At 39.8% G+C, this 17,689-nt stretch overlaps 1 protein-coding gene across 4 annotated transcripts in view; it reads left to right on the top strand.

The window, feature by feature from the left end:
* The window catches only part of BRINP3 (BMP/retinoic acid inducible neural specific 3), a 243,501-nt gene that overhangs the window by 27,150 nt on the left and 198,662 nt on the right, over nucleotides 1–17,689 (top strand). For all 4 annotated transcript variants that reach the window (XM_087726204.1, XM_087726206.1, XM_087726205.1 and 1 more), the window contains exon 2: nucleotides 10,457–10,742. In XM_087726204.1, coding sequence (XP_087582330.1) covers nucleotides 10,507–10,742 — 236 coding nt within the window. In that variant the 5' untranslated portion in view covers nucleotides 10,457–10,506. The remainder of the gene's footprint in view (nucleotides 1–10,456; nucleotides 10,743–17,689) is intronic.

The raw sequence follows: 17,689 nt of genomic DNA, 5'->3' as shown, positions 1-17,689 counted from the left end.
GATATACTGTATATTCTGGCAATTAAGCTAAACTCCGTGGTGGGATTCAGGCAGTTCGCACCTATTCGGGAGAACCGGTTGCTAACTTTCTAAGCAGTTCAGAGAACCAGATGTTGGAAGAAATCTCCTTTTGTTTTTTTTTTTCCATTTTACAGGGCTAATCCTGTAAGGAAGGCAGGAAGGAAACATTCTGGTGTTGTTTCTAAACTAATTTTTATTGCCCTGCTTACAGAAACTGCCTCTCCAGTTAACCCTTATTATATTGTAACAGCTAAAGCGAAGCGCCCATCGACGTGAGTGACATTGACTTGGCCACGCCTACCCAGTCACATGACTACTGAGCCCCACTTACCCAGATAGTCATTAGGGAAGAGAACCGGTTGTTAAATTATTTGAATCCCACCACTGGCTAAACTAAACAAGAAAAAAGGAGAAAAATAATAGAAAAGTGGGGAAATTATGGAATAGCCATAGGTAGCAATATAAAAGTAATGCAGTCCTTCAGGTTTTCGTTAAATCTAGAACCATATAAAGGAGGGATGTCAACTTCAAGGCCAGGGAACCAGAGCTGGCCCATGGCCCATTTAGATCTGGTCCACAGGGCTGCTGCCCTCACAAGCTCTGTTTTCGCTGGCAGAGGGTTGCAGGAGGCTGGCCCAGCCAAAAATGGAGTTTGGGAGCCCGTTTTCGCTGGCAGAGCCTTTGGGCCACCACAGGGGCCCTGACACAAGTCATGTTAAGCTGGCCACCCCCATCCTCCGGTCAAACACAATGCTGATGCGGCTCTCAGTGAAATGGAGTTTTGACACCCCTCATATAGAGAGTGAAGAACACATCATCCTCAGTACTTCTATTACTGACTAGACAAAATAGAATCATATAGAGCAGAGGTGGGTTACTACCAGTTCGCACCTATTTGGTAGAACCGGTTCATCAAATCTACCGAACCGGTTAGAAGAGGTTCCACCAGTGGACCCGGAAAGCAGGCCACACCTACAGAAGAGGTTCCTAAATTTTTTGAAACCCACCACTGGTCCTTGGATGTGATTATTCTACACTATCATGCTCCTATTTATAAAACTCAGGGCCTCTGTGAAAGGTAAGGATGACTACTGCGTTTGTGGTGCAATCAGAACATTGCGTGTGTTGAAGTTGTTTTAACACAAACCATAGATGCCTTTTAAAAAACAAGTTTACATCATATTCTTATGCATGCCAGTGCTGTGTGTGAGGTAATTTAAGGTGGTTCTGACAAGTGTCGTCGGCATCTTCATATCCGGTCACATGGGCAGCAAGCCACTCCCATCCAGTCACATGCGTGGTAAGCCACTCCCACAAAGGAGGCCACACCCACAGAGTAGGTTTGAACAATTTTTGAAACCCACCACTGATATAAAGGGTCCTGAATAACAGTAAAATTTTCAGTAAAAAACATATTGCTAACAAAATATGTATATAAATAACTGAAAATCAAATCACTCTAATTTCCTTTAATATTTGAGGATTCTGCTCCTCATTCCATAAAGGAAAATATTGCTTTGAAATGCAAAACAGCTGATGGTACATATTTGGGTGTACAAAAACAGATTGGAGGAATGAAAAAAAAAGATATTGTTTCAAATAGTGAAACAATATCCTGGATCTGAACAGAAATGTCAACATGATGTTGAGACAAAAACACTTTAGCATGGAACAGGTGGAGGGCTGGAGGTATAAAGCACATTTTCTTTTATCACACACTCTTAGTAGTGTGTTGCTGCTTTCACACTGTTAGGTGAAATCTGTATTTGATAAGTCCAGGAAAGAGGAGAAGTGGAAGATGCATTTAAACTATCACGTTTGCTCAAAAACATACTGTGCCAGTCAGCCATTTACCCCGGCATGAAGTCTTTGGAAGAAAACAGTCTTAGACTTTGCAGAGGTGATGGTTAAGAGCAGTAAGCCATAAATGAGATTACAAAATGGGTTAAAGGAAATACACCCTAAATGAGATTACAAGATGCTTCAACTCTCCCTTGGGAGCATAGCTTAAACAGCAGCAATACAACAACAAAGAGCAATATATTCAGCTAGGTTAAGTGAACGAAGAGCAGAAGATACCCAATCCATCTTCAGACAGCAGAACTAAAGATTCAAGAAACACAAGTGGAGCAGGACAAAGAGAACACTCTAGAATTGGTGAAATTGCACCCCGTGCCTGTCACGCCTACAAGATTGACCTGATCAAGAAACATGTACTATGTAGTTTGAAAACTCTTATTTAGAAAGGCTATATTAACAGAATCTTGAAATCTGAATGGGTTTCCCTTCATCCCCTTTTATCTGCTCCATAATTAGGACCCGCATCAGACATTTTTGCAAAATCACTCTCTTCATAAGTCCTTGTGAATTTATACTTTCATTTATTTGGTGGTGGATTTTCTCTTTCTCCATGAAGATCACACTCTACATTCTCTACAGTGCCATATCTTGCACCCAGCACGATGTAATAATTAGACTAGGAACAGGGAAACATGGATTCTAATCCTCTGCTAGGCACAGAAGCCAGATGGGTGATATTGGGTCAGTGATTCCTTCTCAGTCCATGTCAGTATCAGACTGAGACATAAGGTGGCTGAAAAATGAAAACCCTTCTCACATCATGAGTTGATAGCTTTGCTGTAAGAACTGGATAGGCCCGATTAAAATAAAGAAGATCCTGCAACTAGCAGAACAGATGCTAAGAAGATCAACCTCCTATACCATATATTGAATATAAAGCAAGGGTTAAGAGGCTGGGCTTGTGGAACAGAAGGTTGGCTGGTCAGGTATGCAGACAGAGTAAGCTCCTGTTTCTGCTCCAGGTCCTGCCAGACTAGCAGTTTGAAAGCATATGAATGCAAGAAGATAAATAGGTACCTGTTGTGGCCCAGCAGGAGCCGTTGGAGCTGCCACCAGACTCCGACAGCGAGGGGGGCCTATGAGTCAGCTCTGGAGGAGGTGGAGGATCGTGGACAGGGTTCCGACTCTGAACAGGACGCAGAGAGACTGGTTGGCCACCAGGTGGCGCCTGAGCCTTGGACCAGTGGGGAGGAGACAAGGAAGAGTGAGCTAGAAGCCAGCAGTGAGTTGTTCCTGGATGCACGCCATCGAAGAGCTACTCGGCGTCAGGAGCAATTACGCAATTACAGGAGATAATTGCGCTCAGCTGATGGTCATTAGGCTCCTCTCTAGACTATAAAAAAGACTGCTTGTGACACGCCCTTCTTGCAGAAGTCAACGCTTTGACTAAAGAGAACATAACTACCTTGGCAGGCTGGATTGCTGCCAAGGTTTGTCTGAATTGCTGCCAAGGTGTGTCGGACTTGCTGCCAAAGTTCTTATCTGTTTGTTTTGCTTGGCTTTCAGCCACCGAGATTCTGGTCTTGCTAATTAAAGTACATTCTAGTTAAGCTTGTCTCGGCTTTCGTTAATGGATGGAGGAGGGGGTCAGAACAGGTACCATTTCAATAGGAAGGTAATGAATTTCCATGTTCCTCAACATGAAGTCATGCTGGCAACTTGACCATGGAAATATCTTCAGAAAATGCTGACTCTCTAACCTAGATATGAATTTTTATTATGGTAGATGAAGACATAGAGTATCTTTTAGCTAGCAGTGACCTAATGTTGAATTACTTTTCTTGAACTACTTCTCCACACGTCCAAGCCACTTTTAAATATTTGGTGATTACCATTCGTTTCTCTGTGCAAACATTCGTTTGGCACTGCCATTCATGCTTGATCCTGACTCTTTTTCTATGCACACCTCTTAAGTATCTCATTCCCACTGCATTCAATTTACTTTCAAGTTTCTGGTGACATTTTATTTTTCCCCCATTGTGTTTAATCTCTTTTCATGTTCACACACCATTTTCACTTCTTTTAACAAACATCTTTTCTTCACAGTGTATATCATTACTTTTCTGCCAGTATCTGCACATCTAAAGATTTCTTCATTCATTTCACCATATTCACTAATTCTCTCATACCTCATAAGGATATGAATACTATCCTTTTAGATATTCATTCCTTTGCTATGTGTGCCAAAGGATAGAACTAGATTTAAATCCATATTTTTGAAGCAAAGAGGCTTTTTCTAAGCAGAGCTTGAGAGAATCACCATTCCCCTTTTTTCTTGGGTATTTGAATGACCCAATCAGTTTTTGTATAATCTCTCTTCCATATCTTGCATCATCTAACTGAGAGAATCACCATTCTGATTTATTCTTGGATAGATCCTGAATAGCCAAATCACCTTTTTTATTAAAGAGTTTTAATAGATTTTACAAGTATTTCCCCTTCCCCTTCCCTCCCTCCCTCCCCCCCAACCCCACCCCCCCTCCAACCCTCTCCCCCCACAACCACCCAGAGCAAAATACAGGGTATAAACATTTAACACTCATAAACTAACATAAACTAACTAACTTTAGTGTCGTACCTTCACTTATACTTTAACTCCCCTTTTATTAAGCTAACTTTAAGTAAATTGCAACATTCCTTGTTCATTCATTCATAAACTAACTGAAATTTCTTAGTCCTATATTTATTTTGAATTTAATCAGTCCATCTTCTCCATTCCAACTTGTATTTCTCATCTGAATGGTCCTTCAAGTATGCTGATATTTTGGCCATCTCTGCTAAGTTTGTTACTTTTAACGTCCATTCTTGGATAGTAGGCAATTCTTCCTTCTTCCAGCACTGCGCCACCAACAATCATGCTGCCGTTATTAAGTTCAAAATCAAGTTAGTCTCCATAACTGTACAGTCTGTAATTATACCTAACAAGAATAACTGAGGAGTGAACTTTATCCTTTCTTTTAAAGAATATTTTGAATAATCCACCATATTTTTATCCAAAATGCTTTGACTTTTTTACAAGTCCACCATATATGATAATACGTAGCATCAGCACAATCATATCTCCAGCATTTAGATTGTAAATTCGGGTACATACACGCTAACTTTTTGGGGTCAAAATGCCATCTATAAAACATCTTATAAAAATTCTCTCTCAAGTTTTGGGCTTGCGTAAATTTTACATTTCTTACCCAAATCTTTTCCCATTATTTTTGGTTCTTCAAAGGCCCAATCACCTTTTTTGTAGTCTCTCTTTGCATTCCTACATATCCATTTATGTCACTTAACAAAATAATAGTTCACTTGGGATTACCATCACCAAACCAGGAAATGTGGCATGTAACTATCATCAACCTAAGAATCCCTTTTATATGGACCCACAACTGCCTATATGACACCAGTTGTTCATTCTGACATACATCTTAGATTTTTCTTTCATAATGAAAATCTGTAATTTCCCCACACACATTTATCAATTCGTCTCCAAAACATCAGACGGCCATTATTTGCACCCTTTTTCTGTCATGTGGTTCCACAATTATCCATTTATTTGTAGTTTGCGTATTTCATTTGTCAATTCATGCTTCTTTTGTCTTAAACCATCCATATGCCACGTTCACTGCAGATGGTGTCTTGGCTATTCGTCCTTCATGCCCGTCATGACTTTGGATAGCTCAGACTTTCACCCAATGCTTTCCAGTAAGAGAAAGAGCCGAGGTGGCGCAGTGGTTAGGGTGCAGTACTGCAACCACTTCAGCTGACTGTTAGCTGCAGTTCAGCGGTTCTAATCTCACCGGCTCAAGGTTGACTCAGCCTTCCATCCTTCCGAGGTGGGTGAAATGAGGACCCAGACTGTGGGGGCGATAGGCTGACTCTGTAAACCGCTTAGAGAGGGCTGAAAGCCCTATGAAGCGGTATATAAGTCTAACTGCTATTGCTATTGCTATTGGTCCAGCTGCTAAAGGGAGCCTTAATTATACCTATGTACTTGTAGCATTCCCTGATAACAGCAAGCCCAATATTGGCCAGTTCTAAATTTTCATACCAGTAATATCAGTCATTACTCAACGTTATCTAGAACTAGACCCCATTATTTCCCTTTCCAGCAAAGCATATTATCATTTTAAATGCACTTTATTTTTTTTAAAAAATGGGGAAAGCAAACAGTTCTCAAGTGGATTTGATTCCCACTCTGAAATCCCACAACTCAATCTTTAAAACATACAACTAAGCAGGCAAAATACTTTAGAGTTATTCACAGTGTTTGTACAATAATCTTCTCACCATAGGATGAGAGTTTTGGGTCCCCCGTTATGTATATCCTTCTAGAAAGTTGCTGAGTTTTTACAATTGTTTCTTTCCCTTAAAAAAGAAAAGAAAAGAAAATGAGTGAGTTGTCACATAATCGGCTTGACCCAAATGAATGCAATTTATATTAGGATGGGGAGAGCCGAGATGGCGCAGTGGTTAGGGTGCAGCACTGCAGGCTACTTCAGCTGACTGCAGTTCTGCAGTTCGGTGGTTCAAATCTCACCGGCTCAGGGTTGACTCAGCCTTCCATCCTTCCGAGGTGGGTAAAATGAGGACCCGGATTGTTGTTGGGGGCAATATGCTGACTCTGTAAACTGCTTAGAGAGGGCTGAAAGCCCTATGAAGCGGTATATAAGTCTAACTGCTATTGCTATTGCTAAAATAGTAGAGAATAGAAAAGTGATGGCGAACATTTTCAGGACAAAGTGCCCAAACTGGAATTTGTGTGCATGGGTACTTGCCAGAGTACCATAACCTAAAGACAGCTGGCTGGTGCACACCTGCTTAGTTTTTTTGCCTTTTTTCTGGCCATTTTAGGGCCAAAAACTGCCTGGAAACAGCACGAAAAGAGCCTGTTTTTTGGCCCTTTTGGAGTCATTTTGAGGCTGTTTTCCAATGCTCCAGCACCTGGGAAGACCAGCTGGAACCCAGAAGAGCAGCTGGCGATGGCACGCTGCCCACAGAGTGGGCTCTGCGTGCCACCTCTGGCACATCTGCCATAGGTTCACCATCATGGGAATAGAAGAAAAAAAGATGGAGAGAATGCATAAATCGAATGTTTATTGTAGAATAGCATAGGATTATTTTAAAGCTCTAAATGACTCTTATCTTTTCTCCAAATTTGGCTACGTTGTGCATTTATCATATTTTGAGAGACTTGAGAAGTATTATTATTATTATGGATGTCAAGAAATGGATTCAGCAACTGAATAATTCATCAATTTTTGCGGTATTTTTTTTTAACTAATCATAAAATGATGCAAAATGTTTTGGGTTTTTTTGGTAGAGAGTTCATGATGATTTATAATAACCGAATCTTGCTTTCTTTTGAATTTAAAATTGTTTAACTGAACTTATGGGTGATTCTTTTTCCTTTTTGGGGGGTTTGTTCATTATTGTTTAACTTTATACACACACAAACATACAATGTGTAGATTGTTTTCTTGTATTTTATATAGTGCGTTTATTTTTGTATTTTCCCATATTTCTAAATACTTGTAATAAACTAAAGTTATTTTTTTAAAAATAAAAAAAAATAAAGTCCACATGTTCGTTGATTTAGAGAGCTATATTCCCATACAAATTACTGAAAGAAAGAAAAATACATTTCATTGCCTGGTAAATTGGCATCGAACCGAACCAAGCTTGTATCAAAGTTGTTATGCAAATATCAAAAAAATAGCTGAAAGTAAAATTGTAGTATAACTCTTTTGAGCTGAACTTAAAATGCAAAAGGGGAAATTGAAATCGTTTGAAAAGAAGAATATAGCAATAGCAATAGCAGTAGACTTATATACCGCTTCATAGGCCTTTCAGGCCTCTCTAAGCGGTTTACAGAGAGTCAGCATATTGCCCCCAACAATCTGGGTCCTCATTTTACCCACCTCGGAAGGATGGAAGGCTGAGTCAACCCTGAGCCGGTGAGATTTGAACCGCTGACCTGCTGATCTAGCAGTAGCCTGCAGTGCTGCTTTTAACCACTGCGCCACCTTGGAAAGGGGGAAAAATAAACACTATTCACTGAGAAAGAATGACATGGAAACTATTGGTAAAGTTGAGGAAATGGGGGCACTCTTATTTGACTAAAAGTCAGATGAAAGATATAAAGATTTCTGAGAAAACAAATGAGAAAAGAGATACTCATATTTGCAGCACAATTCAAGGTCTATGCTAAAGGAGGACTTTAGTAGTAATAACTATGGCAACAATAAAATTAAGAAGCGTAAGCTATTGTGATATTGTTTTGTGGTGATGAAGGCAATATCCACTTAAAAATTTCATTATATCTCTTTGTATTCTATGTAGAACAATTCTACATTATCACATAGCAAGATGCTCAGCTATGCTATCAGGTCAGCAAACATTCATAAGCTTCCCAGCTGAACTTATATAATCTATTGGTACATGATATGCACTTTTATGCCATAGGTATACTTTGATGTACATAATTGTACAGTTATGGGCAGGAGTAAACAATATTTTCTGAAAAAAACATTGTCTTCAAATTACTAAATATACGGGACACTACATAATTGGGATTTGAATTCTTATTACTTTGTGAATAGCCAAACTAGTGTCCTCCAGATGTTTTGAACAATTCTTTATAAGTTATGAGGTCCAATGGTAATTGAAGGCCAAAACATCTCAGGAGGATCAAATTACGTGTCCCTATTATAGTTGGGTAACATCTGCTAGCACAGTTCTTGATTTGTGGCAGTGAAACTCCCGATATTGAAGGTGAAATGTTCTCCTAACATTATCCATTTATATTTATATTGAAATAATATTTTGTAAGGATTTTTTAATGCCGTCCTTTGAAAATCTTTAAATTAATTAATGTTCCGTATCTCAGCAAGAGCTAAAAGCTAAAGCACTGGGCTGAAACATAGGATCATTAAACCTGAGCTGGAAAAAAAAATTGGATGACAACTAAATGGCAACAAAGAGATAGAAACTTTGCTGCGACATAGTACTTATCTAAGAGTCTTCAAGAGTCTTATTGATTACGATAATAATAAGCAAATAAGTACTACTAATCTTCTAGATTACTGCAATGGGCAGCCCAGATCTGCAGAATCACCTTTGTTATTACAAATTATTAGCCAATAGTAAGTGTAAAATATCCATTCACTCAATGGGACTTTCACCTCTTCTAAAAAAATGGACGAACCTACTCTAGAAAATCCTCATGTCCTTTCTGAGAAACTCCAATTTGGTGGAGTGTAGGAAGTTAAAGGAAGGAAAAAATAATCTGTTCATTGGTGATGGGTTTCCCCAGTGCTATCATCATGATATTTTGACGGGATGGTAGGGAGGAGTGATACTGAAAATTTTATCTCAATATTGAACCCACGCTTGGATAGAATTATTGAAAATCTGGTATCAGTACTGAATCTGGAGGAAATGTTTGGGTTCTGTAATCTCCACTATTTGAAATGAGACTTTATGTCGTGCAAATGTCTGCTTGAAGAGAAAAGGAATAAAGTTAATCGCTCTTTCCATCTGGCACTTCATTTCTCCATACAAATGGAAAACGTGCAGACAATTTCACAGGTTCAAGACATTTACCTAGACTTCCTTACGCTGATACAAGCACAATACACTGATGCAGGAGATGCAGTCACAGGGGCAAAACCAGGGGTAGTCAACCTTTTTATACCTACTGCCCACTTTTGTATCTCTGTTAGTAGTAAAATTTTCCGACCGCCCACCAGTTCTACAGTAATGGTTCCAAGTTTCCAAGTTTAATAAAATTTGTACGCCGCCCACTCCCATCGGGACTCTGGGTGGCTCACAACAAGACAAAGAAACAATTAAAATTTAAGAATAGAAAATACAATATTAAAATTCCACATCATCCATTCCATCTAAGCGGGGCTGGATATCAATCAACAGCCCCAGGCCTGCCGGAACAGCCAGGTCTTGATGGCTTTACGGAAGGCCGGGAGAGTGGTAAGGGTCTGGATCTCTACGGGTAGATTGTTCCACAGGGCCGACGCAGTAACAGAGAAGGCCCTCCCCCGGGGAGCCACCAACCGGCATTGGTGATTTATAAAGTAGGGAAGTAACTTTATTTCCCAAGGTGGCGCAGTGGTTAAATGCAGCACTGCAGGCTACTGCTAGATCAGCAGGTCAGCGGTTCAAATCTCACCGGCTCAGGGTTGACTCAGCCTTCCATCCTTCCGAGGTGGGTAAAATGAGGACCCAGATTGTTGGGGGCAATATGCTGACTCTCTGTAAACCGCTTAGAGAGGCCTGAAAGGCCTATGAAGCGGTATATAAGTCTACTGCTATTGCTATTGCTATTACTTTATAAAATTTACAAAGCAGAGTTACAGCAACCCCCCCACTGCCCACCATGAAAGCTGGAACGCCCAGTAGTGGGCGGTAGGGGCCAGGTTGACTACCACTGGGCAAGACAGAAGAATGGTTCTCCCCCCCGCCCCTCTTACCACTGCTGTCCTCTTTCTAGCCATTTGACAACTGTTTATTTCAGGAGGGGTCTGGTCAAAGTGAGCTGAGCTGTTTTCCTTTGTGTTTTGTGCAGGTGTGAAGGGACAGCTAAGAGAATGAAGACTCTAAGTCCCCAGCGGAAGCATGATATGGCGATGCAGTGCTGGTGCTGAATTGTTCTCTCTGATGGCTCTATGGGAGTGGATAGCCCTGAGTCTTCATTGCTGGGTTTTAGCGGTTGCTGCTGGTTCGGATCAGCATGCCACAAGCCCTTTCGACTGGCTTCTCTCTGATAAGGGACCCTTCCATCGCTCCCCGGAATACACAGATTTTGTGGACAGAAGCCGGCAGGGATTTAGCACGAGATACAAGATTTACAGGTATGAAGCATTCGGGATCACAACGGCAGTGTGAAGCTTTGGGAAAGCTGTATCTAAGTAGCACATCACCTCTTGAAGGAACAGGGAGAGAGAAACATGAATATAAAAAGTTGGTGGGTAGGTCTGGGGTCATTCTAAAATTCTACGCCAAGATTCTATCCAGAACTGGGGCCTCTGGAGAACTAGAGTGATGGTGGATTAAGAGGTTGAGTGAAGACGTTGTTGAAGTTGATCACAAATGTTGACTGTGTTTCATCATGTATTGCTGAAAAAGGTTAATTTTAATTCCTAATCTACTTTTGATTTATATTTCTTTTTTTTTTTACATGTACTTACTTTCCCAGAAAATACATGATGCTAGAGAAAAATCATACTTCAAAAGTGGAGGACATGTCCACTCTTAACTCCCTGATGTCTCTGAGATAGCCACATTCCTGTTGGTATCAGTGGAGGCTTTCTCTGAATTGCAAATAGGCTTTTTAAGAATTATTTTTAAACATTAAAAATAGTTTCTTTAGAGAAACATCCTCTGATTGGAACACCAGGGATGTAAACTTCCCTACCCTCTTTCCACAGTATTTTTGCTAAATAATAATTAGAAATAAAATTCAAAGCTTTCATGCCAGAAATACCATATCTAGTTTCTTTGCTTTCAGAGTTACCAAAGCTTGTTAAGAATCTGTCAGAATTGTCTGTCGGAAGAAACTATCCTTTCTCAGCATGGTTTCTTTGAAATATGTAAGATTACTACCCCTATCATCTTCTGTCTAAAGTTCACCCCAAAACACATGGAGTATGATGCATTAATTATCCTAGGATACTCTAAACCATTGTGTGGTAATTTATTAATAGCATCAAGAAAACATTTCAGTACTTAAATAGCTTCCAGTTTAATTTGATTTAAGTGAGGCAGTAATAACGGAGTTGCCACTTAAACAGAAGTCAGTCCCAGGTTTAAAGGTCTGCACCATTGGTGTAATTCAATTTTTTTTCCCTACCGGTTCTGTGGATGTGGCTTAGTGGGCATGGCAGGGAAGGATACGGCAAAATCTCCATTCCCTCCCCATTCCAGGGGAAGGATACTGCAAAATCCCCACTCCCTCCTGACTCCTGGGGCCAGTCAGAGGTGGTATTTGCCAGTTCTCCAAACTACTCAAAATTTCCGCTACCGGAACCTGTCAGAACCTGCTGAATTTCACCCCTGGTCTACATCGTATAGCTTAATTGGTTGACTGCAAATTGGGTAGAAAGTGTGGTGGCTTCTTGTTTTAGAATGCATTATGGGTAAAGATCACTTGTTATATTCTAGTCTTTTACATCACCTGTTAAAGCAGGTATTTGGGGGATGGAAAATAATTTTAGGCATAATAATACATATTCAATGTGAACGTTATTAATGTCATTGCTCCGTGCTGGGAGGATGAGAGTTTGCACACTGAAAATGTTGGTACATATTAGAAATAAGTGTTATGGATTTCCTGCTTCTTTCTGAAATGTTGCTTATATGGAAAAGAGAAAAATAATACAACTGCACCAATGGGATAAAATACAAAATATAGTTTTCATTTTTGATGAAAGCCGGTATTGTAACTCTTTAGAATCTTTTTTTTTTTTAAAAAAGTAGATTGATTATGAAAGAAACTGTTTGATTGATATTTCCTTGGCTTCTTCGTGGTCTTGAAGTCATTTGAACAGGTGGCCATTCATTTGCTGTGAATTGTTTTGTGGTTGAATGCTTCCAGCCTTTTGTTCATAAGAAGTGGGAGAAAAATCGGTACCTCAGTGCTATCTATGTTCACATGCAAATCATAGCCTCTCCTTAAATATGTACTTGGGAAGAGGATTGTTGATTGTTTTTATGTTCTAAAGATTTATATTCCTTTGCTTTTCCTTTTTCTTAATGCACCAGAGGGCAGTGTGTTGCAGGTCAATTCTGTTTTAGAGTCTTTTGTGGTAGACAGAAACATTATGTTGTCTACCTTGAACATGGTTCAAAAATATGCATTTGAGACATATGGGGAGCAATCAATATATTGCATTTTATTGTATTTTTTATTTATTATATTTTAAAATCAAGTTGTCAATGATATAAGGGAGGAGAGAGAGCCATCAGAACAACATGCATACAGATTAATTGAGCATATTGGTTTTGGTTTTACAATGGTCAACAAAAGGCAACAAAATATAATACAGGAGTACGGATTTTATCACTTCTGCTTTCAGTACATAACAGGCATTGGTGTAGTGATATGGGTATGCAAATACAGAATTATCCTTCATGTACAATGTGTGCCTTTTCAAATCTGACTTTACTATAACCTCTTCTTGTAATGTGCTCAGCAGAATAAGTAGGGATTGACCTTTTAAATTAAATGAAATGTTTGCCACAAAGAATGGCTTCCATAAATCTAAAATTGATTCACTTCTTCTGTTTATTGTCAATTTTGCTGAAGTACCATTCGTAGGATTAAATGTAAGAAAATAGCAAAGTCATCATGTCCATCATGTTTGATGTGGCTATAAAAATGACCAAGAATTTCATCCAGTTTGCATTTTGATATTCACTTATCAAATATGCCCTTCCCAAGTTCTTAAATGCAAGTAATTTTGGTGTGGAATTCTCCAAGTAAGAGTAACAAATATTTACTTATAGGGGGAAAAATATATGTAATTGTTACTTTCTAAGGTAAAAAAAGTTGTATCGGAAACAAAACGGTGTGTATTTATTAGAAAAAAATAGGAATTTTTCACTATTTAAAAAGTAATAAAATGATAAAGATATAAAATGTAAAACAAGAAATATGAAATATTGATAGAAATTGAAACTGACATTTTCCAGATTAGAAAGTTAGTCTTGAGAGAGACAAACAAAGGAATAGAGTTTCTTCAGGGACATCATCATTAAAATTTGCCTTTTGGACTCATGATAATCTTCTGCATGATAATCTCCAAATTTACATAATTTCAAAGTAACTAGGGGGAATACTCCAAATATATTATAACTCCCTAGTCCCTGCTACATACTTCTAATAAATATGTAGATGAACTATATCAATCAACACCTTACCATTCTTAGTTGATTTCTTGAAAACGGAGGTTCATTACAATTTGCTGAGCCTTAATTTCTCCACTGTTGACAGAAATATAACATTCCAGAGCCATCTATTTTGAAACAACATAATTTGCCCCAATATTGTATATGCCAACTTATTTCTAAAGTCTTCCTAACCTTATACCTACTTATAGCCACTTACGTTTAAATAAGGCCACGGACGCAAATACACAAATGGGAGGAAATACACGGGGAAGTGATGAGCCGAGGTGGCACAGTGGTTAGAGTGCAGCACTGCAGGCTACTTCAGCTGACTGCAGTTCAGCAGTTCGGCTGTTCAAATCTCACCAGCTCAAGGTTGACTCAGCCTTCCATCCTTCCCAGGTGGGTAAAATGAGGACCCGGATTGTTGGGGGCAATACGCTGACTCTCTGTAAACCATTTAGAAAGGGCTGAAAGCCCTATGAAGTGGTATATAAGTCTAACTGGAAAAAAAAGTGATGTGATGGACTACAGCGAAGCAGTAATTTCCCAGGAAGAAGGACCACATCTCATGGTGGGGAGGGAGTTGAAAGAAGAGGCAACACAATTCAGAGCTGATTTGAAGACAGAGTTAGGATAGCTGCTCCCTAGAATCTCCCTGGCTATATACTTTAGGGTGAGTGTAGTATTGGTTTAGCTGGGCAAGATTCTGTCTATCGGGTGTGATCAAATAAAGAACTTAACTTTCAATATAATTTATGGGCTGTGTCTGAAAATAAACTGATTTAAATAAACTGAAGTTATCAAAGGCAGGCTGATATAAAATGTATTATAGTTATTCAAGTGGACCTATTTAACATATGTGCTACCAGTCATATTAAACACCTAAACAAATGCTTGTACCTATTTCACCAATCTCAGTTAAGGAAATGTATTCCTGATCACAGCTAATAATATAATCCACAACAGGTTTTGGGGTTGAAGTACATATAAGAGAAAGAAACTCAGTGAAGCATGATTAAATCATTTATGATATTTTTGTCATCCGAGTGTCATAAAATGCTTAATATTTTTATTAGATTCAATGTAAATGTTACACAGTCATGAGGTTTTTTTAAAGTTAAGTGAACTTTTCAGAACATATAGAGAAGAAAAAAACCCTCTAAACAACCCCCTCTCCCCCCCCAAAAAATAAACACAACAAAAAAGTTATATAGTGTTCCATTGTATTGTAAGTTGGAATGGTTTAAAAAGAATCATTTGCATAAACTTTGAAATGATTTGCAAGACTATTATGTAAATTAAATTAGGCTACATTTAGTAAAAGTTCCAGGTTGCATTAAGGTCAACTGGAAAGTATTGACATTTTAATTGATCCCAATAAAATTTACTACATTCTAATTCTTTTTGTATTGTTTTCCAATGAACTATGACACCTCTCAGAAAGCTTTACAATGTTTGATGAAATTAAGGCTGAGTCTTCCTTAATAACAGCAAACCTGTGATGCTATCTAATGCATAATAAATTACAAAGCATAATAAAGGTTTTAAATATATAGATATAATTAATATGGGAACCCGAGGAGACCCTTGGTTCATCAACAAACACTTGATATTAATATAGAGTGACAGTTTTATTGTGAGGATAAAACAAGCACCAATCCATTGTAGAAGAACCGCCCAACTAAAAAATTAAACTGTAATTGTGACACAATGATTCTACAAGGAACAATCAATTTAAAACCACAGGAACAAGAATCTGTCACTCTGAAAAATGTTCAGACTATAATAGTGACTAAAATGAAGCCTCAGGACCACAAAACAAAGGTAAAATGCTTAGACATAGATTACACAAGAAAGGAGGAATACACAATGACAAGGTAAAGCCTCCAGCATGTGAACAGAATAATAAAGGCATCCATGCAAACATTCATATACACAGTAAAGGCCATGCAGATCTTTAAAGGGGTAGCAGCAAATAATGTATTTACTTATTTTAAGTTGGAATAAGGTATTTTCTGCCTTAATTAATCGGATCTTCTTTCTAGACTCTTTGATGGGCGAGCTAGAAATTGATGTGTTCTCTTTTCCCCGTCCTATTTATCTCTACTTTAATACTCTGGTTTCCCTTCAGATCATATAAATCTATTTTAAGAGCAATGCAGAGGACATAATAAAAACATCAATTTAATTAATCCCTTGAAACAAACTGACTCAAACTCCTCAGGGCTAATGTCCCTTAATGGCTAGATCACAAATTATACTATATGACTAGTGAGTAGAAAGGGAGTATACCGTATTTTCACGACCATAAGCCGCACTAAAAATCCTAAATTTTGATCCAAAATCGGCAGTGCGGTTTATAACCCGGTGCGCTTTATATGTGGAAAAAGATCTCCCAGCTGCTTTGCTCCTCGCGACTGCAATAGATGTCCAGAGGCGGCTTTTGGGGCTGGTGGGGATTGGATTTCCGGCTCGGTGGCCCCTGTCGCTTCTGGACGTTGTGGGGAGCCGAGGAGAGTGTGGGGGGGAGCGCGCGGCGGTTCTTGGCGCTCCGAGAGGCGGGAGAGGCGCGCGGTTTGGTTTCTCCTCCCTGGGCGTCGCGGCGGCGGCCCCGGGCGCGCCGATCCCCGTGTTTTTCGCATCGGGGCATGCTCTTGCAGCACGCCCCGATGCGAAAAACACAGAGATCGGGCGACGTCCAGGGAGGAGAAATCAAACCGCGCGCCTCTCCCTCCTCCCGGAGCGCCAAGAACCGTCGCGCGCTCCCCTCCACACTCTCCTCGGCTCCCCACAATGTCCAGAAGCGACAGGGGCCACCGAGCCGGAAATCCAATCCCCACCAGCCCCAAAAGCCGCTTCTGGACATCTGTGGCTCCCGGCGCTCCAGGAAGCACCGAAAGCAGCTGGGAGAAGCGCGCGGCTTGGTTTCTCCTCCCTGGACGCTGCAGCAGCAGCCCCAAACTCACCGATCCCAGTGCCTTTCGCATCGGGGCGCGCTGCAAGAGCATGCCCCGATGCGAAAAACACAGAGATCGGTGAGCCCGGGGCCGCCGCTGCGACGTCCAGGGAGAAGAAACCAAGCCGCGCGCCCCCCCCCCCCCAGCCGCCCTCGGCGCCCCCCGGAGCGCCAAGAACCCTCGTGCCGCTCCTCGCGATGTCCAGAAGCGTCGGGAAATGTGCGGCTTATAACCCGGTGCGCTTTATATGTGGAAAAAGTTAAAAAAATTAACGCTAATTGATACTGCGGCTTTTAATCCGGTGCGGCTTTTGGTCGTGAAAATACGGTACAACTCACTTTGGCATAACTTGGCCAAAAATCATATTAATCTCATATATTAGAATTAGGAATCTGAATTCTTTCCTACCAACAGAACAAACAAAATTCTACCAAATTTTATGCTGCTTGTTAAAAAGAAACAGGTCTGTTTGTTTCTCTGTCTCTCCGTCCATCCATCCATCCATCCACCCACCCACCCACCCACCCACCCATCTATCTCTATCTCTATCTCTATCTCTATCTCTATCTCTATCTCTATCTCTATCTCTATCTCTATCTCTATCTCTATCTCTATCTCTATCTCTATCTCTATCTCTATCTCTATCTCTATCTCTATCTCTATCTCTATCTCTATCTCTATCTCTATCTCTATCTATCTCTATGTCTGTCTGTCTGTCTGTCTATCTATCTATCTATCTATCTATCTATCTATCTATCTATCTATCTATCTATCTATCTATCTTCTTTTTCTCTCTTTCTCATAATTTATATAGGTGCCCATTTCACGACAAGTGAATCTGGTGGTGTACAATAGTCAGTAAAAAGAACCATATATAAAAATAGGCATTTAAAATGTAAAAACGGAAGTGATGAAAATTAAAAATATATACAGATTCCAGGGAGGGAGGGAGG

Source organism: Thamnophis sirtalis, unplaced genomic scaffold (assembly GCF_051295495.1).
Source record: "Thamnophis sirtalis isolate CommonGarterSnake01/CBP01778 unplaced genomic scaffold, rThaSir2_p1.2 scaffold_12, whole genome shotgun sequence".
Taxonomy (NCBI): domain Eukaryota; kingdom Metazoa; phylum Chordata; class Lepidosauria; order Squamata; family Natricidae; genus Thamnophis; species Thamnophis sirtalis.
This window is presented reverse-complemented; position numbering and strand designations above follow the sequence as displayed.